General features: G+C 39.9%; 1 protein-coding gene across 1 annotated transcript in view; it reads right to left on the bottom strand.

Moving 5' to 3' along the window:
* ZDHHC17 (zinc finger DHHC-type containing 17) overlaps positions 1 to 26,729 on the bottom strand; it is a 108,428-nt gene that overhangs the window by 24,536 nt on the left and 57,163 nt on the right. Inside the window, exons 6-11 of the mRNA XM_026074271.1 lie at positions 25,737 to 25,881; positions 19,273 to 19,337; positions 18,340 to 18,502; positions 13,360 to 13,485; positions 11,633 to 11,775; positions 5,536 to 5,636 (exon numbers count right to left, since the gene is read on the bottom strand). Coding sequence (XP_025930056.1) covers positions 5,536 to 5,636; positions 11,633 to 11,775; positions 13,360 to 13,485; positions 18,340 to 18,502; positions 19,273 to 19,337; positions 25,737 to 25,881 — 743 coding nt within the window. The remainder of the gene's footprint in view (positions 1 to 5,535; positions 5,637 to 11,632; positions 11,776 to 13,359; positions 13,486 to 18,339; positions 18,503 to 19,272; positions 19,338 to 25,736; positions 25,882 to 26,729) is intronic.

Genomic DNA, 26,729 nt, shown 5'->3' with positions numbered 1-26,729 from the left:
AGTTGTGGAGTCATGCAGTAAATCCCCTCTCCCCCTCCTCCCCTCCCTCGTGCCACATGAAACCTACACGGTCTGGGACTGTAAGACAGCCGGTCATCCCGTGACATTATTGGTACCAGGACTGGGGTTGTGGTTTGATGAGATGGGGGCTTTGGAAGGATATTTACAGAGGCATGGCATCCCTAAGAACCCAAATTTTGACCAGCAGTGGGCTGAGAGTAATCGGGATTGAGAAAAAGAGATCATGCGTCATTTAGAGGCCACACGAGATAAGATGAAAAATGAAAAGGGTAAAGGCATTGTGTGTAAGATGCTTACCTCTTGTTTGTCAGCAGGAGATGCTGAGAAAAGGTGTTTGTTGAATCAGATGAGAAAGACAAGCATATTAAAGATCTGGAGGCACGCCTCACTTTTGGAGATTCAGTTGCAGTCTCAGAAAACAACTGCGCAGAATGACAGAGCTTGCATTCAGCAGTTGGAGACTCGGGTCGAGTGTATGTTGACTCGACAGTCAGCGTCTGGGGGAAGAACACCGGATCCTTTGAAGATTAGAGCTCTAGTCAGAGCTGGTCCTGAGCATTGGGACGGAGATATTCGGTTTGACTCTGATCTGTCCGAGCCCTCGGACGATGAGAACTCTGTGAGTGAGACCACTGCAGTGAGACCTGTGGTGAAGTGGGACACCACGGGTGGGCGAGAGGCTCCACCTTGCACAGTCATGAAGACTATTAGCTATGATCCAGAGGCATTGATTAGGATAGCTGATCAGTATAGCCATCAGCTGGGAGGAAACCCCTCTGGGATATGCGACTTGCGTGTGAGAGGATGGGGGTGATCGTATCCTTCTCTTAGGTTCGGAGGCGTCAGGGAATTGGGGGCCAGGAGTGGTTCTGTCTGGCGCCCAGCAGGATCCTGCGTCCATTACCCACCGCATAGCAGTTTGGTGTAGCAGTGTGCCTCGTTTAGAGAGAGGCGAGGCAGCCTGTCTGCCAGCAGAGACAGTAGGAGACTTAACCCGTGGATTTCTAAGAACTGCCATGGAGCAGTTGTGCAAGCTTAAAGGATTTGGCTGGGGCCCTTCAGGGAACATTCCCCTGGATTCCCCTGTGGAAGCCCATGCTGATCCAGTCTGCTTGGGACCCTTAATAAGGGGTGCTACACCCGCTGTCAAGCTTGCACTGATTAGTGTTAAGAATGAGCTTCAAAATGCCCCGTTGACATGGGGGGAAGTGAGTCAACGGGCTCTGACCTTAGTTTGGGAAATGGGGGCAGAGAGTGAAGCTTCCCGTGAACCAAAGCCAGTCTGGGCAGTGACTGCCTGCACTGTTAAGTCAAAGGAATAGAGAAATGCCTCAGTCCCGGAATGCAGAGGCAGGTAAACACAGAAGTGATTTGTGGAGGCAGGCCCTTAAGGCAGGTATTCCTAGGGTGGCTTTATGTAGAATGCCTACTCCTTAGCTGCAGGCACTGGCGGAGGCCCTTCTGAAGACGGAATGGGGTTGCCCTGACCCAGGCAGGTCCCCGTCTGCTTCCCCAGTAGGGGTGGACCAGCAGAATCCTTTTTCTGGTAGTCCACATAAAGAAATTCAGAAGGAATTGCATTGGATAACTGGGGTGGATTTGGAAAACTAGGTCTGCCCGAGCCCCGGACAACGGTCCCCGTCCAGGAGCTGCAGGCATTTCAATAAGATAATAAAGGGGGACCTCATGTAGTATTGCCCACCGGAGTGGTATGTGCTCTGGTGCAATTTTTAATAAATACAGGGACTCAAATTTCTCAAGCAGCCCAGGGGTGGAAATATATCTTGGTAGAAGTCTGTTCAGGCCTAATATGCATACATCCCTGTTAATGCCTGATGGAGTGATAGGCTCTGGACATCTATTAGAATCCTGAACCAGCAGCTTAGACCTGCTGGTCACCCCTTGTCACACACTTTTCCACCTATGACAGAACAGCTCTTTCCACAAAGAAACTTGTTAGAACTTGCCCCCTGCTTAGCACCCGGTGCCAAAGTACAAGTCTGACTCCTGACTCTGGGGACTTTTGAAAGTATTTTAAAGAGACCTAAGGGTCCTCGGTCCTAAATAATTGCCCTCGAAGGAGGGAAGGAAATTCATGTTCCACAGGCTTGGGGGCACCTCCCCAAGACCTAGTTTCTTTTGTTTTTCAGGTTTCATGTTCAAGCACAAGAAAGAATGTTGCTGACACCATCCCCTTCACAGACATGATTAGGACTCCAACGATTCTGAATGGTGATGCTAGGATGGGAATGGGTACTAATAGTTGCTGTGGTAATTCTAGCAATATGTGTGCTAGGCCTTGAATATTGCTCCTCAAAATTAGCACAGAAATGTCTGGTGGCTGTGTTGTCAAATGGAACCAGCCGAGCCAGTAAATTCACCACCCAACATCTTGAAAATAATTTAATCCTACAACAAATTCATAAATTTGGCCAACTAAACCACCATAAGAGCCTGCCTGCATATACCTGAGTCAATGGATGAGGCAGCACTGAAAATCCATGCATACCCACCTTCTGACTGGGGGGAGTGTCTCCTCAACCTCTGGAAGAAGGCTGGCTCATTTATGTTTACCTCTTATGCAGCTGACAGCAATTATTCCTGGCCTGCACACTGCTGGAATGACACTGCCATTTGTACTAGATATTATCTTAGTAGCAAGGTTCCTAGACCTTGCTCTTCTCTTCCTTGGGGGCTGGCAGCTGACACTAGTGATTGGGACCGAGGAGATCATTCTGTCCTGTGGTCAACCATACCAGATAACATACATTGGTGTATAAAGCAACCTTCCAAGTTCAGCTCGAACTGTGGAAGTGCATGCCATTACCAGTATAATAATGATACCTACCCTGGAGACCCTTGAACAGTGAACTTCAACAAAAACTGTGGTACTGATTGCACCTGGGGGGATGGGTTTGGATGTGCGTTGCATTCCTGTGCATGGTTTGTCTCTGACAATCCCAGAGGATCTCCGTGGAAACCCCTGACTTCATGGATATTCCCAAAGGAAACTCATACCTGGAACTGTTTAATTCTGACACCACTTCACCCCGAGATCATTACCTTCTACATTATCCTCCAATTGCACGAGCTTTATTTCAGGGTCAACTGTGTTTTATGGTTGAATAGTTTACTGCGATTTATATTATCTATATTGCTATTATCTATTGTAATTTGCATTGCTTTTGGATGTATCCATCACATTGTTGAATGTTCAGTATTACAGATTAAATATGTACTCATAAAACCAATAGGCCATGTACCTGAAACCCTGGAAAGTAACACTATTACAACTGTCTATACCCCTGTGTAAGTAAAAGGTGTTCTCACCGTAACTACACAGTATGGAAGGTGTCAATGGAGTTGAGGGGTGGGAATGTGGGGGGATGCTCCCAGCTTCCCCCCCCCCCCATATACATTTGGTGCCAGTTACAAGTAGCCTGAATTCCTGTGTTTTACACTCCAAAAGGGAGGATGTCAAGACTTTGAGATAAGGCCTGCTTGGGCCCCAGGACCTTGAGAAACAAAAGCTTCCTTTCACTGCTGGGGCAGTGTTAATTGCAGCCTGGACTATCTCCACCTGGACCTTGAGAGACAAAAGCCTCCTCTCGCTGCTGGGGCAGTGTTAATTGCTGTGGTCAGAACTGTCTCCTCCTCATCAGGACCCTGAGAGATAACACCTGCTTTCACAGCTGGGGCCCCACTGCAGACTGGAATTAACTCCTCCTTACCCCAGCTATGGGATCTCTCCTTGGGACCCCCACTGCAAGAGTCAAGCAGTCATTCGCAGTCACTCAAACTCCTTTCTTCAGTGCTGAAGAGCGTACGAGGCAGCTAGCCTGCCCTTGGGGGTGTTCGGCCACCCCCCCCCCAACCCATGACCATGGGTGCGATGGTCGTAACAACGAGGGAGGAGAGTTGAACCCCGCAGCAGCCAAGAGCCAGGGACTGCGCCTGCGTGAAGGGAACTGCGACTGGCCTAGCGACTCCACCGCCACCTTCCCCTGAAGGGTACAAACAGGTTGGCCCCGGAGGCCGTCTTTGGCTCTTCCCGGGTGACAGCGGGTGTGCCAGCTTGCGGAGCCCCTCGGGACAGGGACGTCCTCCCGCAGTTACTTCCCTGGGATTGAGTGTACGTTGGCCGCTGAGGCAATGCGTGGATAAGATCGATCAGAATTGGTTTGCCTAGTTCATTCATTTGGGTATTTACAGTTAGTATAAATTAGCTATCCTTTTCTGTTTACTTAGTAGTTACTGTTAGCATAACTTTTAATGTAATTAGAAATAACTATTCTAGTTGAGCTGAGTTTCTGTTAACAAAAATTCTTGTTTTGTACCATTGCAGCTTCTGTAGTAAATTTTGGTCTTTGAAACAAGTTGTGGAGTCATGCAGTAAATCCCCTCTCCCCCTCCTCCCCTCCCTCGTGCCACATGAAACCTACACGGTCTGGGACTGTAAGACAGCCGGTCGTCCTGCGACAGGCTCTTAATATTATACCAAGATAGCTCTTACTCTTACTCACAGTGGCAACTTTGCAACACTATCAGCACGGAAGCCGAAGGCAGTATGAAAACAGGGTCTACTTTGTGTTCTCAGCCCAAGAATGTGAGGCTTGTTCAGCTAAGATTTGAGAACATATTGACAAGATGATAAAAAGGTTGCATTGCTACCACCCTATTTCATGCTACAACTCCTTTAAGGCTGAAAAGGAAAACAATTTCTAGAAAAGCCAAGCCAACATCTATCATAAATACTAATTTCACTTCAAGTAGTCACAACTAGAAGAACTGTATTAAAAATTTAACAGAATACATTAAATCTCTATTCCATTTCTAAGTTATTGTAATTACAATACCCAAGAAAGTAGTTTAAAAATTTGAATATCTCTTTAATGTGGGCAACTGACATTTTTCAATGAACTCTGAATCAATTTCTACCCTGTGAGTATGAAACATTCATATCTAGGCAGACAGTCAAAGAAAGAGATGGGCATATGTGGAATCTCTATATTCTAGTGTTGTTAACACATACATCTTCAAAGACTGAAAATACAGTTAACTTAAAAATATATCCGCAGTTTGTATGAAGTGAAATCTACAAAATCTTTGGGAAGAACTAATTATAAGGCTATTTCCACTACAATTAATACACACTAGGAAATTATCTATGCCTTTCAGAAGAACACAGTGTCTGATACTTGAAAAAAAAGTCACAATTTAATTTGTCAACTCACAGCATGTTTATACAATTGTTTACAGTTAAGAAATAAAGTATAGCAGATTTTGTAGACCATTGTAAATGAGTTTCAAGCTTTACTGAAGCAAAGCAGTAAGTGTGTACATTTTTAAAGCAATAAAAATATTATTTATCAACACAGAAAACTTATTTTTTAATGAAGATAGCTATTTTAAAATTTTAATTAGTTTACTTACTTTCACATGTAGGATAACTCTGGGTATTACCTTGTATTACTAATATGAAAAAAAATATTACTGAACACAGGAAAAGGATATCATTCCAAAACCAGAAGAACCACGTCACATACATCCAGAATTTTGTTGCCAAGTATATTCCAAGAGGCAATGCACTGTGCATGGAATGATCAAAGAATGACCTGAAAAGGAGCAGCAATGCCACATAATAAGTTTCAATTTATAAAACATAAAACATGAGCTACCACTTGCGAAAAGCACTTCCTATTAAAAAGTGGACTACATGGGATATTTCAAAATACTCCATGAAAACATTTTCTTCACTTTTACCTTCAAAGTTTGTGAGAAATACCTGTTTTCAACCTGCCCAGCTGAATGGTCATAGCTGAAAGTTATTAATTAAAATTTATGCATTCACATTTGAAGTAGGTATATAAGTGTATTTCAGATAAATTTAATAAATGTGAGCATCAGCTCACATTGAGCTTGATGCTCACATAATGCTTATAAGAATATAAGCATCAGCTTATAAAGACTGATCACTGTTTTAATATAGACTCACCATATTTCCTAGTCTTATAAAAATCTTTATACATTAAAATAAAAATGCTCAGTTCTCCCAGCATGAAAAAAATCTTGGAGTGGATCGTTTTGGAATTGCTCAATAGTTTTATAAAAAATAGTTTTAGTATTTTGAAAATAGTTTTTTTTTCCCTCCCCCTACTCCCTTTTTTTTTAATTAAAGATAACCATGATTCAGTTTCAGCATACTTCACAAGTCAACAACACCACAGCAGTCTAGAACTGGACAAGAAATGGAGACTGCTTAAATTCTGAGAGCAGCTAAAAAAAAAATAAAAAAAAAATCAGTGAGATTCCTAGCCTACAGCATGGATATTGTTTACAAACTGCATTTACACAAGAGATTTCAATGCCAAAGATATTTAAGAAATCCATACACCAAAAATTACATTTTAAAATTACTTCCATAAGAAAAAAAATTGAGAGATGTTGGTGCTATCAGCCTACATATTTGAAATATTTCTGATTCTCGAGTCTTCTGCTTCCATTACGGTTGCCAACAGAAAGTCAGAGGAAAAACAGTTGAATTCAGTTCCTGTATCAGTAAATTTGTCAAATTCTAAGACAAAAAGTTACTTCGTCAATCAAAATAAAAAAAGCAGGCCATCTGAATTCTTTTCAGTTTCTCACCATCCTGCATTTTAAGGGATATTCTGGAAAAAAAATTAAATTTAGCTGACACAAATTAGATGAATGATTAGGACTCCACATTCAAGGAAAAGTTGCTAAACATATCAAAAGTCACATTCTAAAATGCTAAACAGCTTGAAATAAAACTTCCTTCACCTCCTTCTCAAACATCCTTTCATTGATGCATTTGGCTTTTTGTCCCGACAGTGCCCTCAGGGTTGCTCTGGACAAACTTGTGCACTGAGCAGTTCCCATTTTACTCCATTATACTAACTAACTGTCTCCTGTCTTTGAAGGTTTCTTTTGACTTTTGAGAAAATTTTGTAAGGAAGATGAGCTAGAAGAGTAAGTTTAATAATTAAGAGTAGACAGATCTCAACACGTATTAGTTACTCAGCAGTAACTTCTTTCTTTCAGTGGCTTCTATGTATTTTTCCATTGTGAAAGTATCAGGGAGAAAAAGCAGCTAAGTGGGTTAGCTAAAATTCAACAGGGAAAGGGAGTATTACTAGAACAACAGCAGAAGTAACTGCAATTTCATTCAGTTCTGGCCTTTATAGAAAGCACCTAAAAAAATATTTATACTAAACACTAAGCAAAGAACAAGAGAAAGTGAGAGAATGTTAAACAAATACACATCAGATAGGTCAAAAGTATAAAACTCGAGAAAACATAAATCTTGAGAAACTGGACAAAATTATGTCCTTGCCTGCAGGAGACTGTGCTGGTTGAGGACTTGCATTGCCAAGATAAGGAACTGCGGGAGGAGGGCAGCAGACTGCACAGCATCAGAGATGATCAAAAGGAGATTGAGCAGATCATCTCTGAGGATACCAGAGCCCAAACTCCAAACAGGACGAATGGAGGGGCAGGCAGCCTGTCCTTATCAGGCTGGGAAATGGAGAGTCCCATGCAGGTGAAGGGCCAGGAACTGTGTCCAGAAAAGCATCTGAGCCAGCTGAGCCTGAGCCCCACAGCAGCACCAGGAGGAAGCATGAGTGACAGCAGTAGGAGACTCCCTCCTGCAGGGGACAAAGGACCATCTGCCAACCTGACTTACTATCTAAGGAGGTTTGCTCCGCTTGCCAGGGGCTTGGACCTGGGACCTTGCAGAGAGGCTGCCACAGCTTGTCCAGTCCTCAGACCCCCTGCTGCTGCTTTTCCACATGGGCACCAGCAATACTGTCAGGGGAAGCCTGGGCAAGGGCCACAGGCATGGGGGCCCAGATGTGGTTTTCTCCTTGATTCTGCTGATGAGGGGAAAGGGCTTGAGGAGGCATGGATGGATCCTGCAGGTCACCAGCTGTTTGCACAACTGGTGTTGACAGCAGGGATTCAGTTTTTATGACCACAGGACCCCCTCTGAGGATTGAAGACTACTGGGAAGAGATGGGATCCCACCTGAATAAGTGGGGCAAAAGCATCTTTGCCAACAGGCTGCCCAGCCTGGTAAGGCAAGTTTCAAACTAGGAATGACAGGGGAGGGAGAGGACAACCCACAATCAAGCAAGGAAGTTGTGGACAGGACTGGCGAGCAAAGGGTGCAGGGTGACCCGGTGATCAGCAACACAGGGCTGAAGTGGGCCCCCCTCAGGCGTATGCACACAAATAGAGAAGTGCCAAGAGGACAACACTATGGGGGAAGCTCTCACGCTCTTTCCTGGGAAAGACTTGGTGCCTCTCTCAAGTGCCTGTACAGGAATGCGCACAGCACAGGGAACAAACAGGAGGAACTAGAGGTCTACACACAATTGCAGGGCTAGGATCTCATCAGGATCATGGACACATGGTGGGATAGCTCACACAACTGGAGTGCTGCCATGGATGAATAAAAGCTGTTTGGGAAGGACAGTCTGGGATGGCAAGGAAGGGCAGTTGCCCTGTATGTGAGAGCACARCTCCATGCACAGAGCTCTGCCTAGGCAGCTCAGAGCCAGCTGAGAGCTTATGGGTTAGGATTCAAGAGAATGCGAGCAATGTTGTGGTGGGTGTCTGCTACAGACCACCTGAACAGGGAGAAGATCAGGCCTTCYTCAGACACCTGGAAGAAGCCTCACATTTGCACGCCCTGGGCCTCCTGGGGGACTTTACCCACCCCAGGGTCTGCCGGAGGAGCAACACAGCAGGGCACAAGCAATCCAGGAGGTTTCTGGAGTGCAATAATGGTGACTTCCTAGCACAGGAGATGGAGGAGCTGGTGAGGCAAGGTGTTCTGCTGGATCTCCTACTTACAAATGCAAAGGAACTGGATGGGGGAAGGGGAAGGTTGGGGACAGTCTTGGCTGCAGTCACCATGAGATGGTGGAGTTCAGGATCCTGCAAGGAGGGAGCAAGGCAAAAAGCAGGATCCCAACCCTGGACTTCAGGAGAGCAGACTTCAGCCTGCTCAGGGACCTGCTTGGAAGAATCCTATGGGATATAGTCCTGGAGGGAAGAGGGATCTAGGAGAACTGGTTGATTTTCAAGTCGCACATCCTCCAAGCTCAGGAATGATCCATCCCAACATGCAGGAAGTCAAGGAAAGCTGGCAGGAGGCCTGCTCCTGACAAAACTCAAACATAAAAAGGAAGCATACAAGAGATGGAAGCAGGGACAGGTGACCCAGAAGGAATACAGACACTGTCTGAGCCTGCAGGAATGGTGTTAGGAAAGCCAAAGTCCATCTGGAGCTGAACCTGGCAAGCAATGTGAAGGGCCACAAGCAGGGCTTCTATCAGCAGAAAAGACAAGCAGCCTCCTGGGCTGCATTAGGCAGAGTATTGCCAGCACATCAAGGGAAGTGGCTATTCCCCTGTACTCAGCACTGGTGAAACCACATCTGAAGTGCTGGGTCCAGTCCTGGGCTCCCTAGTACAAGACAGACATGGATTTACAGGTCCAGCAAAGACGATGAAGATTATTAAGGCACTGGAGCATCTGGCACATGAGGAAAGGCTAAGAGAGCTGTGACTGTTCAACTTGCAGAAGAGAAGGATCAGGCTGGATTTTATCAATGTGTACAAACACCTGATGGGAGCAAATGAAGCAGATGGAGCCAGACTCTTCACTGTGGTACCCCAGTGAAAGGGCAAGAGGTAATGGGCACAAACTGAAGTACAGGACATACCATTTAAACATGAGATGAATGTTTTATAGCATGAAGATGGTCAAGCACTGGAACAGGTTGCCCAGAGGCTGTGGCATCTCAGTCCTTGAGATTCAAAACACAACCAGACATAGCCCCCTAAGCAACCTGCTGTAGTTGATCCTGCTTCAAGCAGGGGGTTGGACTAGACAATCTCCAGCGTCCCTTCCAACTTCAACAATCCTGAGAAATAAAAATAGCAATCTGTAGAAAGTACTGATCTGAGAATGGAAATGGGCATAAGAGTATCATTCATTTTCTTTATAGAGTATGGCTTGGAGCGTAACAACTAGTTAGCCTCACTAAGCTGATGAGTTTATAGATATGAGAATACCTTATTCATAAGAGTATATTAGAAGAAAATGTCTAATAGTAACTCAGACATTCCAAGTGCTTTGAGGAAAAAAGATTCCAGTTCCATAGTACATACTGTGAGAGGCTGCCCAGGCAGCTAAAAACACCTTTGCAGGGGTACACATAATGCAGCCAAGTACTACTTGCTTTTGGCACACTTATCAATGAAAGGCAATTGCATCAACCAAGAAAATACTGTTTCAGGAAACTAGAATTTACAAAATGAACAGAAGTTTTCATATATGTGGGACAAATCTAAGTGATATAGACAGACATATTAATATCATGAGCTTGATGTTTGCTTGTTCCTTTGTCACAAGACTGTACTTTTCCAAGGAACTCAAAAGATTCCTACAGATGTTTCTAATGGGGATCTTTGTTAAGTCAGAGAAGATCTGGTTTACACAGATATTCTTCCTCTGGCTTGAAGATTATTTAGAAAGCAATGGTAATACCCAACACACTCTGAAGACAAAGCCATCAAAAGTCCCTTAGGCCTGCTGTTATCTTAGCCCTGTTCTGTCTGTCCTGTGTGCAGAGCTCCCCAAAAAAAGGAATGGGCAAAGGAGTTTTTGACAATGGCCATTTGCAAGCAAGGTACATCTGGGAATCATTCCCATACATAGAATTCACAATTTATTTATTTATTAAGGAACAGGTATATTTTCCTTTTCTCTAAAAATGGAAAGGAAGGAGGAGCAAATGGTTCTAATGGACATGACATCCAATGCCAGAAAATCACAAAGCTCTTAAGTGTGAGGATATATTAGGTTTTTCTATATATGTAGTATAAGACACTGAGAAGCTAAGTACAGATAAGTAGCCCACAGATCTTGTGAATCTGTTGAAAGATGCCTGTGTGTATGTGTGTGTGTATTTACAGATATTTAAAAGTAATCATAAATGCATGTGTGTGCACACAGAACTATAATTCTTTATGATTAGGTAACAAATTAAAAATACATTATTAGAAAGAAGCCTTCTCCTTTAGTCACCCCTTTCAACAACAACAGAAGCTGCAAATCCTATATCTGATTATGTTTCTCTCTGTAAATTTTAGATACTTTGGGGTATTTTAATTCTAAAAAACTGGGATTTAATGGCACACTTGTACATTTTTTTCTGTCCCTTTCAAATAACTTTCCCCTTGACTGTTCCCTTCAAAATTCACACAGATGACTTTGTAGACAGACATTCAGCACCCTCCTCTGGAGACTGACTGAATTTTTATTCTGCTGTTAGCTTCTGTTAACTCATTGGTATTCATCCAGAGTAATTCAATGGCAATTTGTAAGACCACAGAGCATTAAAATAGCTAAGTTGCAATAGATCTTTCCCTGAAGTAGTGAGAAAAAATAATTCCAACAAAACACAAATGCTGCATATCCAAAAAACCCATAAAAATTTAAGATTATTTATTAAACAAACAAGATGCCAACTAAACACTTCTTCTATACACACTAAATAGTGTTGTGGTAAAACACTTACTTTGAAAGAAACTGCACCATAGCCCAAACTCCACCATACATCAGCCCTTTAATGAGCCAAGAATCAATGTCTAGGTCTGCTATAAACCCAACCAGCCAAATAACCAGGAAGGGAGTTCCTAGCATCACCTTCTGACGGAATTCCTGTATAGAAACAAATATCAATATGTAATTTTACTTTTTAGGAATAGGCTGTATACTACTGTCCTATAATAAAAAGAACAGGTGATAAAGTTAATGTTAATTTTTTAGCAAGCTTGACACACAGCGAGGATTAAGATTTTTTTGTCATTTCCCATGTTTACATCTTTCCCCTCCACATCCCCAAATCATCCTAAAACTGTATAACAAATTAGGTGTCTTGTCCCCCTCCTCACCCCTCTCCCCCTGCCAAGAACTGTCTTTTAGAGACTTTGCTACTGATCCAGAATAAAGGCAACAGTAGTTTTCTTCTAAAAATCCAAACTGTATGAACTACTGCATAGTGCACAGTAGATTTTGGATAGTGAATATTAAAGATTGAAGTTACATAAGTAATAGATAAATTCATATTGAAAATTCTATGAAGAAAGGACCTTTTTAGCCTCACACAATGTAGATACAATTCCTGATTAGGGCACTTAACTCCTGGATATTTGAGGTATAGTCACAATACACATTTATGCATAATACAGGGCACAAATCACATAAAACAACAACTCACAAGTATTAACTTTATTAAATGACCATAGGGTTAAAGCAGAGGCTGTAGCCAATGCTTTAATTATCAGGATACAATGCATCTCTAAAGAAATCACAACAAATCAGTGATGTAACACTTGAAAAATATCCAGCATGATATTCTCACTTGTAAGTAAACATTAATTATATACAAGTACTCCAGCTACAGGTAGGCAGACAGTTCTTCACGACAGAGCAATATGTTACCCTTTATACTCTCATTTCTTGTCTCCTCAGTCACTTTTAGTACGATCACATCAACTCTCCAGGTACCAGGCTTTAATTCAGTAACATGAGGTTCAGCATTTCAGTTCTCCTCATGTATACCCCCCACCTCCAAAAAAGAACCTCAAAAAAAAACAACCCAAACTGAATATAAGAATCACAAGAATTCAAATTGAACTTTATTTAAAATTGGTCATTCTGCACGCATACAGGTTTTTGCTAATTAGGAGGTTATTTTGAAAGCTGACAGGGATATTAAGTAAATCTCAGTTACCAAGATCAAATACTATCCGTAGAATTAAAGAATAACTTGAGAAGAAATAATAGGCCTCCAAGTTAGAGGTTCATATATTACATTATACCAGTAAGATTGACTTCTTTTATCATTCAACAGAAAACACTGAGTAATTAGGGAGACCAGAGCTCAGGACATCTAAAACACTTATTTCCTCAGATACCCAAGAATCAGCTTTATGACAGTCTTGACTATTCCCAGCAGTACCACTGCTTGGTATTTCCTAATGTTTAGTCAGTGCAAAAGCTAAAAATAACTGTGTGGAGGCTTGTTTTTTTTCCCCCCCCTTTTGTCTTGAATAAGGTTGTTTTTGCAATTAGTTGTCACAACAAAAAGATGACGACGTTTCCTTGATACCGAAGCTTCTCCACATTTCAGGCTAAAAAAAACAAAAAAAATCCCCCAAAAACCCACCACCCACATGTCCACCCAACATAAAAAAATCCACATACATACAGCAGGATTTTATATGTTATAGTTCTTCTCACCTTATCAGCTTTCAGCTTTCTGAGAAAGGATGGACTGTCATATCCCTTTGCCTGTCTTGCTTCCTGTAAGTGGTTGATCATCCAAACATTTTTCCTCTGTTTTGCTAGATCAAGTGGTGATTCTCCCTGCCAGGAGTATAAAAATGGGAAACATCTAATTTAAAAATAAAATGCATTCAGATCACTTTTGAAATAGCAGATTGGCAGGTAAAAATAATACATTTAAAAACAGATTAAACTACATTCTGGCACTTTCTCTCTGCAGCTTACTGGACACCAAACAGATCATTAATTCCTTTTGGTCTTTTTCACTCTTATAACTGTATATGAGTAGACAAGCAGAATATTAAATTTGTGATCCTGACACTAAATGTCTTGATGCAGCAATAACTGTTGCTTTTGCCATAACACATCTGTGTTTCAGTGTTCTACACACAGTCTACTAGTCTGTAAATGAAAGACTGTGTTCCCCCTCAGCTATTGACAGGCAGCAGAAATCAAACGAAGAAGAAGAATTTGTGACCCACTGGATCATGGAAACTCTCCCAGCGTAAAGCCTTACTTCTCAGTTAACCCTCTGCCTGCTTGGCAGAGTGAAGTTACTAATATCATGAAACGTTTCTTCTAAGGATTTTTTTTTTTTTTTTTAAATACACAAGCTTAATGCTCTTGGTTGTCTCAGTCACTGAAGTCCTAGGAAGAAAAATGGGAAAGAATAAACTGATTCCTCATGTCCAGCTTGCTCCCAAACTCTGAGCTTTCATGCTTGGCTTGTGCTTTGCATACATTGAGTGCAAAGCCAGCAATAGTCCATGCTTTTCCTTTCCTTACAGTCAGGGACAACCGACAGAGAAAGCAAGAGAAAGATATATAGAGGCCAAAGGTGCCTACCAAAATGATTTGATTTTATTGCTTTTTAAACATCTAGAAAGAGACCTAAACAAAAGTTATTGACTGGGTCTGAAATTATAGAGGAGGCAAGAGACAACCAACTGCAGGTACCTCCAGCTTCAGTTTTGCATTTGACTCCTCCTCTCTTCTACTGGAGTTAACTCCCCTCCTAAACAAAGCATTCATGGAGGCTTGAAAAATGGCTGAATCCTCCATCGCTCGGCCCCCTCCTAAAAGAAAAGTGAGACAGGTACCAGAAACTGAAATTACCCAGGAAGGGCAATACTTACTATAGACAGAAGAGATTTCAAAGACATAAAGGACAGTTAGTTACCTATATCCCATAGCAAGACAATGGGAATGGTGTACTTAACTCTCATTTTGCCTTTGAAATCTTGCTCTGAGTCTCTAAAAGGAGGGTAAATAGCACAGACTACAGATTATGAGGTAAAGTGTTTTGCTGCCTAACAGAACCTGGCATTTCTTCTGTCTGAGAAGTTAAGCTAGCAAAATCAGTTAGTAAAGAATAACCTTTTGACTTCACTTAGCTTCAAAGCCTGATTAAGAAACAGATTAAGTTAGCTAAGTTATCTTCAATAGAAACTCCTGAGATCCAAACTATGGTGCCTGCTTCATCCCAAAGCTAATAGCATCTTGAATTGCTAATATCGGAAAACCCCAGAGATGCTCTATTTTGTTTTTTAATGTCATTTTATATATCCAGACTATAAGATTACCTGCAGACAAGCAATCCCCTCTGGGAGTTGATCTCCCAAGTAAATCCTGAAGTTGTCTTGGGGTCCAGCTGAGCATCCCTTCCACTAGAGGGCCATAGACACCTAGGAACTGCCTAGATAAAGAGATTGAGGGAGCTTTAAAGACATCTTCCACTATGCTTCTGATCATCCGGCCATTTTAACATTTTCCTCATAGTCACAGGGATGCATGGCCAATTTGCTTAAAAAGCAAAACTAAAGGAAAACAACCCCCCAACAAACCAGGGATCTTAAACCTTAGTCTAGTAATACAATTATCAGTTTGCCAGCAAGCAATAAGGCTTTAATAGCATATATTTTGAGATTTTAAAGTGATTAGACAGAAAGAATAATCTGAAGTAGCATTACCATATGGCACTTTCAATGTAGACTTTCACAAAGAAGTCTTCAAATACACTACATAATCAAGAAACTATATCTAAAGTCCATTCAAAGATTCACTAATAGTTTCAATTTTTTAAAACAAGTATCTTCTTTAAAGCATAAAAGTTCCTTTCTCTGGGGGTGGGGGGGGCTTCTACATATATTTAAATAAAATTTGTTCATCCCTCCCCCCCTTCTCCGATTAACCAACTTCTGAAATTTTGTCCTTATCTGCCCAATGTTTCCTGGTGTAGCAAGACACTTTGTCCTAACAAAAACAAAACAACCCCCAAACCAAAGAAACCCATACTCCAAAAGCCTACTTTGACTACTAAAAGGAACTTACATCTCCAACTGCAGTTATTAAAAAAAAAGGGGGGGGGGCCTTACTACCAAAAGAGCAATATTAGTTTCTTAAACAGCATAGAATAAAGAAGATAAGTAACTAGGGCAGGACAAACCCACTTTGATTAACTTGAAACAACTGCATCTGTGAGGTATACACATTGTGGTGTTACTGCCATTACACTACCTAGTATCATTATACTTCCAAGATAGAAGTATACTTCCAAGAGATTTTCTTTTTTTTAATATCAAGTTTTAGTCCAGAGTAAGTCTCATGAGTGCTATTGATTTAGTTTTCTCTTATATAGCCCCCACTATCTCTCAGACTGCCATGCAAAATAAAAATAATGCCTTACTTAGATGACTGGTTCCAATTTACATCAACTTCCCCACCAAAACCTAGGAAGCTAGTAGCATGTAATTTTCTAACATATACTACCTTGAACTGATAACAAAAAAAAGTCAAAGCTTGCACTTAATATTTCAGCCACTACATAATTTGAAAAAGATGAAAGGATTCCAGCCAATATATTTCTTTAACCTTAAATGTTTTATCAACATTTGTGGTCAATTCCATGGACTGAGAGCAGGACTTCACTGAACAGAGATCTGGAAATGACTGCATCAGAAAGGAACCTTTCATGACTCCTTTTAATTTCAGGAAAACTTGAGCCAGACACTTTAACAACCAATTTTTGGCTCAAGAAAGAAAACATTTTTGCTAAACAGTCAAAGCAGAAGCACAAGACAGCGAGTTTCTACATACCTATGGAAATCTCTCAAAATCTTATGTTTACTATCAACTTTTGCTAAACATATGATATACCACTCAAATAAGCATCTGTTATAAAAACCATTGACAGGATGGCAAAACTGCCACTGCTAGAAGAATTTTGATCCTAGAAATCCTATAGATCTTAGGAATCCTAGGATCTTAGGAAAGGCAAACAAGAAACCTAGCCTGCACTGCAGAAGGAAGGCAGTGAATAATGAAACCAGGCTCATGTCTTCCAGCGTGACTGAAAAGATCCCATGATCCAGCAGGTTCAAAAGCCTATTTTCCTACTGACCGCTGCTGTCTGTCAATAATGAAGGAAACTATGAATTGCTTGAGGCTAGTAGATATCCTTTCACTTGGCCAAATGTATTAATTTTTAATTACAGATTCCATGAAAGTCAGGAAACTTAGGTATGGGTCACTTTAAAACTCTAGTTAACACAAATCAGTCTCTCCAGGGAGGCAAGTTACAACACACCGATTGTTTCACAAAACCCCCTAATTTTTACCATTAGGTGGAACAGAAAAGAGCTTCATAACAGTTTGCAGGAAGTGAGACTAGAAGTGTATTTCATCCACACAGCTGACCTTACAGACCACTTCTTATATATCCACACCAATGAACGCAAGAGACTAGCTGATTTGTTTTAAACACATATAAAAAGCCATGTGGTTTTTCTGATGAGTTTTCAGCTCGTGATCATCAGTATTTCTGGTGATCTAGAAGTGATGTAGGATGTAGAAAGACAGTAGCAAAATTTGACTGCACTCAAAAAATCTGACCCATGCTGTTCAAGAAAATGGATGTATATATTTTGTTAGCATATTGCTATCACTTGTGGATCACAACACAATTTTTTTGGTTGATAAACTAGTACAATAGACCCTGGTCATCTCAATCAGTAGGAAAAAACGGTGAAAGGTCAGATTAACTAAATATTAAGTATTTTATAAGTGTACATATAGAGCTGTACTTTCCAATCTATCCATCCCATTTGTACCATTCATTAAGTGCAAAATACAAATATTCAAAGAAATTGAGTAGTAGAGAGTTATTTTTTCTAAAAGTGAGCTCCTCCCTGACACCACAGACAGATATGTGATAAAATGCATCTAATGGGATATACAGGATGGTCTGGGAGCAATGGACAAAAACCACTGCAGAGCAAAGCTTTAATATGCCCATTTCCCACTGCTGGCCAAGCTCTTACGGACTCCGTGTCTATAGCATAAATTGGAACAGCTCCTTGGCTGTTCTGTGGGTGGGATGGGCTCTGTTCGTGCCAAATCTAGCTTTGTCAAGAGGTTCAGGTAGAGTAGTTGGACAACTTAAGATCTGCCCCAAAAGAGAACCAATTTTCTGATTTTATTCTTACTGATACTTTTAGTCAAACTTCCTTACTGCCACTGGGTGAAGGAGACCTACTAGAGCATCCGTCTTCTCTCTGGGAGAAGACATGGATGTCTCACATCTCACTCCATCAAAACACAAAGTCGCTCCAAATCATAACTAGATGACATTCGGTCAATTTTCTGATTTTGCATCCAAATGCATGATCTTCATGCATGCAGTCTAAATACACACACACAAACCATCTGTTTGCACATACCCATTGGTAAATGTATTTACACATGTACTTCGGAAGGTGCAGATTTAGTGATTCTACATCATTGTTAGTAAAAACTGATTTCTAGATTAAACATTAGTGGCATGGCTTTTGCTGCATCTTCATGGCCCCACCACACCCTCAACAATCATCTATTCTTCAGATTTATTACAGATTTCTGCATTAAATCGCTTAGGATAAAAACAGATTGAGTGTTTACCTTGATGTTCTGAGCATCTACATTAGCTCCAGCTTCTAACAGAAGACTAATGACTGTAGTATTTCCTGCCAGCACAGCCCAGTGCAATGCTGTGTTTTTATGATATTTGTCTCCAAGATTAACAGAAACATTAAATGTAAGTAGTAATCGTGTCGGATCCACACTAGAAAAGAAAAGTCATGTTAGATCTACAGAAGATTAACTAAAATACATTCCAACTTGGTTAATGAGTTCAGCTTCTATAACGGACATTGATTAGGTACACTATTTAATAGCAAAATGACTTTTTTGCTGATAAATATTAACAGCTCAAATTTCCAAAGACAATCCACAAAGATCTTACTAAATTTAAAGGGAGCTTAGTAAGACATACATTGCCCAAATCTATTAAAGCTCATTCTGGGATGTCTTGAACCGCATTTTGTATGCATTTTTATTTTCACATCTCAAAAATGTAACAGTACTAACAAATTTGTAAAAGCATGTACACGATTATATGTTTGACAGATGACAATGAAAGTACTGAATATGTTATACCTCCATCCCACATGCCAAAAGATGAAAACAAAAGAGGCAATGACAATGTTGGTAATAGTAGCTATTTGCAAAAGCTAACTTAGGCTCCTCTCAAAAATCAATGGAGATAGGTCCCTCTGAGCCACAAATCAATTCAGACAAACTTGTTCTTTGGAGAAGCGTCTTTTTTTGCTAACCTCTACAAGATGATTTACTTTGTAGACTGAAAGTTCATATTGGTGAATACATCTGCATAATATCCTCTCTCTTGAATAGGTCAGAAATGAAGAAAGTAGAGTGGTAATTGTGAGAAGTACATTGGCTAATTAAACCAAAACACTCTCCAAATCAAAAGAAATCATCATTCCATGCCATTTAGTTAATGCCAAAAAGTCAGAAATGTGGTGGGTATATTACCTATGTGTTCTGTAAGCTGCCCACATTAGAGGTGTCATTCCATTTTGATCCATCATATCTACATCCTAAAAAGAAAAAAAATGCTGGTGAGATGTGCATGCTCAAGTTTCAGTAGCTATAAGATTTACAAAATACTGCTTCTTATTACAAGACTAGCCAACTGAATTAGAGAAAACCTAGCAAGCTTTTAGTATGTAATGTCTGTTTTAATTTTTAAATATAATTTTATTAACACCACCAGTGCAAAAATATGACCATTTCAATCTATTTTGGAAACTAAGGAGCAGCCACAGGGCATAAGACTGGTCATTTCAATCTTAAATTTACCTTCAACATAAAAAAACATACATAAATGGTGTAATATTGCACTCAAAAGCAGGAGAAACATTTAAATAAAATGCACTAAAGTTCAATAAACTACTTCATAAATTAACATAAAAAACATGACTTAGCATCCTACATGGTCACAGGCTAGCTGTATCTGTAGTTTTCTACTTGCAAAGCAGTTTTACTTTACACATTTCCAAGGGTATTTACACGTCTGGATATCAGCTTAATGGAAACCACAAAAGAGTTAAGTGTAAGCAAAAGCCATTAATAAAAACAATTAATCTACTCAGAAATAAAACTAACTTATAATCAAGTGGTGACTAAACAGATGGCTAAATAAACAAAAGGATTTATTCCATTATTATGCTTAACTGAACATTACCACTGAATGACAAATCATCATCATCCAGGGCAACTGATTAAGACAATCCTCCAAGACCATCAGAATGGAAAGCATCTATTACCTATAGTATTTTTTTTCCTGTTATAGATCCTTGCCTCAGTAACATGGAAGCTGGGAATTCCTAAACACATCAGCAGATGAGATTCTCAAGTATATTTGGGCAACTTTCACCGACTGCAAATACAAAATTACTCTAAAATAAAGACCTGCACAATTTTCCTTAGAGACAGCAGAGCTCTGTCAACATCTCCTACACTACTCCCCTCAGTTCTTACTAGAAAAATTACGTTCGAAGCTTTTCATTAGAACCATTTGCTATCGAAACCCTTGATGGAAACCAAGAAAGCAGATAACGTTGCTTTCCATCTCCCCCAGAACCTTCTGCTCCTTTCTGTTGTCTGCCAGATGCCCAGCACCCTGGGATCCTCACCAACTGTGCTGTTAGCCTGACCCAGGCAGAAATTTTCCAGAAAATGCAATTTAGTCTTCCAAATAATTACTTTAAGAAGCTCCGTAGCTTGCAGAAGCTTTTACATTTCTGAGTTTTTATTCTGTCGCTAAATAAAAAAAACAAAACAAAAAAAACCCCAAAAGCCAAACAAAACCAAAACCAAACCAAGGGAAATAAAAACTGATTGACTGGGTGGAAGGACACCCATTATTTTATTGCACTGTTTTTTCCAGAAGTGTGTTACATGCACTAAGACCAGAATCCATGTCTGTTTGTCCCAGGAACATGCCTACACTTAATCTTTTTGAGCCTACTAGGGCTGCACAGCAGTTGAGACTCCCTTTCACCTCCTCTTGCCAAGAAGGAAATTAGAGGCATGGCCTAACCTCAAGTTCATTTGTCCTTCAGAAATGTAACTGATTCACAGTTCATACTGTGTGAACAACACATTTTGAAGAATGTAAAGATTACTATAATATGAATAATCACTCTTTCATCTTTAGATTTCATATGGAAATGTTAACCTTTCGTGACCAACAGCAGGTACCTGACTGCCTGCAAGTAGGTAGAGACTCCTTTAGCGATTCCATGCTGACAAATCAAAGTTACACTTTGCACTAGGTGACACTAAGTAAAAACAGGTTACTCCCTGCAAATCTTAACAGATTACTGAAAGAGCCTACAACTATTACTCAAAATAAGCTCCAGTGTGGGCTAAGGCAGATCCTTCTTCAAGGGAACTACAAGTCCCAAAGAAACTGAGGTTCACTTGCATACAATTTTATAGACATAACCTGTGGATAGCAGACAAATGGTCTAACAAAACTTCTCTCAAAAGCTTTGTTATTCTGCCAGATCATAATAACCTCATCACCCAAAGCAACATGAGCATACATTCCAGAAAAAAGCCTCCTCCAACAGCATATATGCATCTGGAAACTTTTCATGTGCTCTGGCTTGTACCAACAGGTGTTTTGGTATTAACTTCTTGTCTGATTCTCAATGACAAGTCAATCCGATACTTCTCAGGGACAGGTCTCTATGCTGTTAGGACAACAGTCTGAGCACTGCAAAAAGCAAAGATCTCAGTAACAAGTAAAGCCATGCAATGACCAAAAATCGCACAAGCTGCTACGCTGCATACATATTTCAAACACAAGAATACCCCGTACCAAAACGGGTACATTTATTAGTTGGCTCTGAAATAGGACAATTCTGGTTCTAAAACAGAACAACTTTGCATATCCAAAGACAAACCAGATTTTCATCCTAGGACATGAATACAGGATTTCCCACAAAAGCTTTTGAAGAGGCAAAACCCAGGGGAGAAATTCTTACTTCCTGCATGGAAGGGAGCTGTGGCAACCATCCCGCTGCTTAAACCCAGTTTCTGAAAAAAACCACTGCTTTCTAAAAACAATATGGTTGGTGAGTTAGAATTCTGAATAGCAAATAGAGCTCACAGCAGCATTTAGTCTTATCAGGACAATTAACAAATAACGGTCAAACACTAAGGTGTTACAATAGGGCCTTCTCAAAAGCACTAAAAGCATCACAAGATTACGCTTAGAAATGCATTAAGTTGCACAAAAGGAGCATCTCTGGAACCATTATCAGTTCTTTTATAGAATGGAAGCCTCTATACAGAGATAGATCATGCCCTTGTGCAGAACCCTGTTCTCTACAGGGAAAGATCTCTTTTACACAGACTGTTATCCAGCAAAAGCAGAACTTGGACTCTCAAAGAGAGAACATATTTAGAGGCAAAGAGTAAGGAAAATTTATCAGGAAGAGTTAAGACTGAAAACATTTCCTCAGTTGAGAAAGACTTGAGCTAGTTATTCACTGAAAGCAAAGATTTGAAATTTCTGAGATCAGTCTAGGAGTCATGAGTGGTAAAAGCTGAGCGCAGGTTGACAGCTTTTATCAAGCAAGGTAACACACACACACACACAAAACCACACACAGAAGCAACCTTGCTCTTTTGAGCAAGAAAAACTCTGAAGAACCTAGTGCTTCATCAGAAATAGAGACTGTGTTGAGAGTCACGAAGAAGAAACATGATTTGCCTTACACTTCTGTAACTAATCTCTGTACAGCAGATCTAGGGAGTAAATAACACTTGGCTCAGTGTCGTACACTGGCCCGAACCCTGCTGGAAGAACAAACCTCAATACTGAGAGAGAGCTAACAATACTTAAGAGCAAGGCTGCTTTCATCACACCAACATCTTCCAAACCCATATGCCAGCTATTCCTAAGCCACAGCTCAGAATCAAGCCCTAAGTAGCTCTGCACAGTAGTTAAAGCATAAAGTTGCAACTCTGAGAATAAAAAAATAAAAGAATCCTGTACCCAACAGAGTAAGGGATAGTTAAGCTATGATCTTAAGGAATCATAGATACTCCGGGGATAAGTCTCAGAACATGACTTTACCCCAGTAGTAACTTTACAGTAGCTTATGACCTAAGCAACTGAGGTAAGATATGCCACTGAATTGAGAACACACACATTGCCAGTTATTCAAATATCTGATACACCATATTCGTATCCTAACTTATCCTGGGGTGATGTGTTTGTGTATCCTACATCCTGATTTGCCTTTGGAATTTAAATAATTAAGTACAGTGTCAAGTAGTGACAATTTTAAGCAGTTTTCAAGCACCTTCATGCTATTTCAAAATCTTTCTTACTCCCTTTTTTTAATATCTTTTTTTAAAATCAGAATCTGTAGCACTGTCTAGGTTTAGATATTTGCCATGTTGATTGTATCCATATTGTATGCTTGTCCCAGGCTGATTTTGCCCCAGGCAACTTACTGACACAACACGACCAAATTATGATAGGGCCAAGTAATTAGTCTCTCAATATTCAGTATGAGGCGAGATGAAATAAAAAGCAACAGCTATCAGCAACTGCTGCCTCTTGGCAGAGTAGTGCTTGCTGGCATGAAGGTGGGTTTACTTTCCAACTGAGACCAGAGGGAACTTGATCGAGAGCTCTTCCCCTACAATACACTCCAGACGCTAAAGGACTGGACTCTAGCCTCAGATGGGAAGTTTTACTCTTGGGTGCTGCAGCCCAGAAAGAGAACGGAGCAGCAATACTGAAGCTGGGTTCCAGTCCTGCCTGGAAAAGGGACAAGAAACAATTAGGAGCAACTTCAATTAGGAGCAAAACTAAATCCACCTCTCAGCTGTAACTCAGTTCTCTCCACAGCTGACTGAAGGCATGAAAGTTGGCTCTCCTCTGACCATACAGGTCCCCAAAGGATGTCAGGACCAGCACTAACAAGGCATAGCAGCCTACATGGATTTATTTTGACATTTATTTATTCGACATTTATCATGCAGGTACTACATGATGACAGAAAATTATGTTCAGCAAATATAGTTTTTGGATTTAAGAGAACCTGGTCTCTATATAGGTGAAGGCAAAGCTTACAAGCAGCAATAGGAAAAGCCAACATAAGCAAAGGTAATTAAGTTTCCAAACCCAAATCATGGTATAAAGAAGGAGGTAAAGACCAGTGTAAATAAAGTGAGCAATTAATAATCTCACATATAGTTTTTAAAGGAGAATACAAAGTAGAATCATTCAGTTCCCACAGGTTCATAGAAATTATGCAGTTTCTGTAGCTGTATGTAGTATAGCTATAGTATAGAACTGAGTTCAGTAATTTTTATTACAGCGTTATTACTATATTTTAACATTCTACTCAATATATAATTCTAGAGTTTTGCTTTCTGAAGTGCTTCTGAAGATAACTGGTAAAAATCAATTCAAACTTATGGCATGGAAAGGATACTGAAGTCATTAAACCCAAAATGTTATCAAGTATAAGAATCATCTTTTTAAAAGCTTATGATAAGGAGAGCTGTTTCCAAGATAATAGATTTTAGATTTTAAAACAAGCTCTGTGTGTCTATTTATGTACATATATATGTACACACAGCTTCTCTTGGACTGAAGCATTATATGCTCAGATAGATAAACAGGAGATTCTGTTTATAGACATCAGGGTATGCAAACATTTACAGGGAGATTTCATAATCAAGAGAGAGTATTTTAAAGGCCATTTATTCTTAAATTTAATGCTGTACTTTCAACAAGTTTCAACATGTATAACATCTGCAAGATTCTTCTGGTAACACAAAAAATCTATAAAATTATACATAATTTATGAACAAAGTATGTAACACTTGTTCCTGATGAAAAAGGATTTCTCACCACCCACTATGCTCTTATAAAATAGCTAGCTATTATATATGATCAGCATCTTCTTGTGTCTAGCTTGATCTCTACCATATACTAAATACTGTTTGACAAACAATTCTGAGATACAAGCCAATTAATGCATACAGCAGTAGTTTATTTTTTAAAGAGATTGTCGGCACAGATTTTCTGCAGCGAGTTTAGTATTTGTTACGTAATATAGCAATACTTTCTAGCTAACACTGACCAAAAGCACTGATTCCACAGTGAAATTCTACAAGACTCACAGGATCATATCCCACTATCCTATTTGAAAAGAAATATCAGAACACAGAATTGGGAACAGCAATAACTAAATTGTAAAAGAGGGGAGGGTTCTGATTTTTTTATGTGGTCTGCAAACTTGTGTCAAATTCTGTGTTTCAGGCACGTATCTGTGGGTATCTACAACTTGCTTATAATGAAGGGCAAGAGCAAAAAGGTAAACAGTTTTCAGCATACAAAATGAAGGATGGGAGACAATGAGAACAGTACCAAGTACACACACTACACATTTAATAGATACAGCAGTGATACAAGATGCAAGAGAGAGTTTTTTTTTTTTTTTTTAAATCTACACACACATGCAACTATAGCAATAAAAAGTTGTGGACTGAGGTGTAAAGAGTGATGACCTATGACAACCCTTTGTCATTAGCTTCTTTATCCATGTCTAGCCTGATGCTTCTATGAAGACTACTAAAATATTTGCTATCATTGTCACCCTGAACATTTAAAAGTTAACTTCATTAGGAATAAAGAGCAGTAAAAAAATATCATCTAGAATTTCCACATACTATGCTAAACATATATAAATTAAAGTCAAAGCACTCAGACCACTGTTCAAGGAGATTAAGGTAAAACAGATGGTACACGCGTCAAAAACTAATCTGTAGTTAAATACATTGAATTATTTCTACGTTTAGTCAGGTAAATTTTTTGTATTACTTGAATCACAGATAGAGTTTTCAATCGTTTTCCTATTCTGAGTAGAATCTATTTAAATATGATATTACTTAAAATTTACCTGTCCCTTTGCTATCAGGTAAGCAACAATCGAAGTATGTCCAAACTGGGCAGCCAAATGAATACAGCTACATCCTTCTCCATCAATTAGCGACGGATCTGCCCCATATTTCATCAGCTGTACAACCATGGATAAGTGACCCTGTCTAAATGTAACAAAACACAAAAACAAACAACTGAATAACTATACACAGAAAAACTATTAAGATTTTAATATTTGAATAGGACAAATACATTTAACATATTTAATTATACTACTGGAGCTTCTGAACTTTGACTCGTTCTTTGAAAACAGTGATTGTCATGATCTGATTCTGCAACTGAGTAAGCAAACTCATTCACACGAGCAACTCTATGCAGCCAATGCATGCACCACATGCAGCTGGCTCAGGTGTGTTGTGAAGCAAAAGGCCAGTCAACAACAACAACAACAAAACCCAAACCAAGTCATTAGCTCATATATCCGATCTACTGTGACTTCTTCCAATCTACATATGAAACCAGCTATTTTAAGAGATGTCAAACTAGTTTATATACTCTTGATTTTTGTGGGGCACATTATCTTCCTACTATTAAGAGCAGTACTGGCATAAAAATGGGGGGAGGGGGGAGAGGGAGAGGAAAACCATGGACCTACATCTTCTCTACACTACATTAGAAGTTCAAATACATTTTTGGCATAATGAAAATAGGAATATTCTTCCTATTAATAAGGTGCACAATTGTCAGCACAGTTTCTGACATGAGCAAAAAGACCTTGAGTCTATCAGAACCACCTCTGGACAATGCTTCACAGAACAACAGATTACAGCTATGAATACCAAGGAATTTAATCAAGCATTCCTACTATTAATACATTGAAAGTCAAGTGTGATCTTTAATACCAAGAAATACACATGCTAAAACCTTTAAAGATTGAGTCTAATGAGCAAGTTCTCATCTTAAGTAAAGAAATTATTCTGATACATTAAATGTTCTAAAAACTAGTGTGCCA

The sequence above is a fragment of the Apteryx rowi genome, unplaced genomic scaffold, assembly GCF_003343035.1.
Source record: "Apteryx rowi isolate R43461 unplaced genomic scaffold, aptRow1 scaffold_385, whole genome shotgun sequence".
Lineage (NCBI taxonomy): Eukaryota > Metazoa > Chordata > Aves > Apterygiformes > Apterygidae > Apteryx > Apteryx rowi.
Note: the sequence above shows the minus strand (reverse complement) of the source record. Positions and strands in the feature narration are given on the sequence as shown.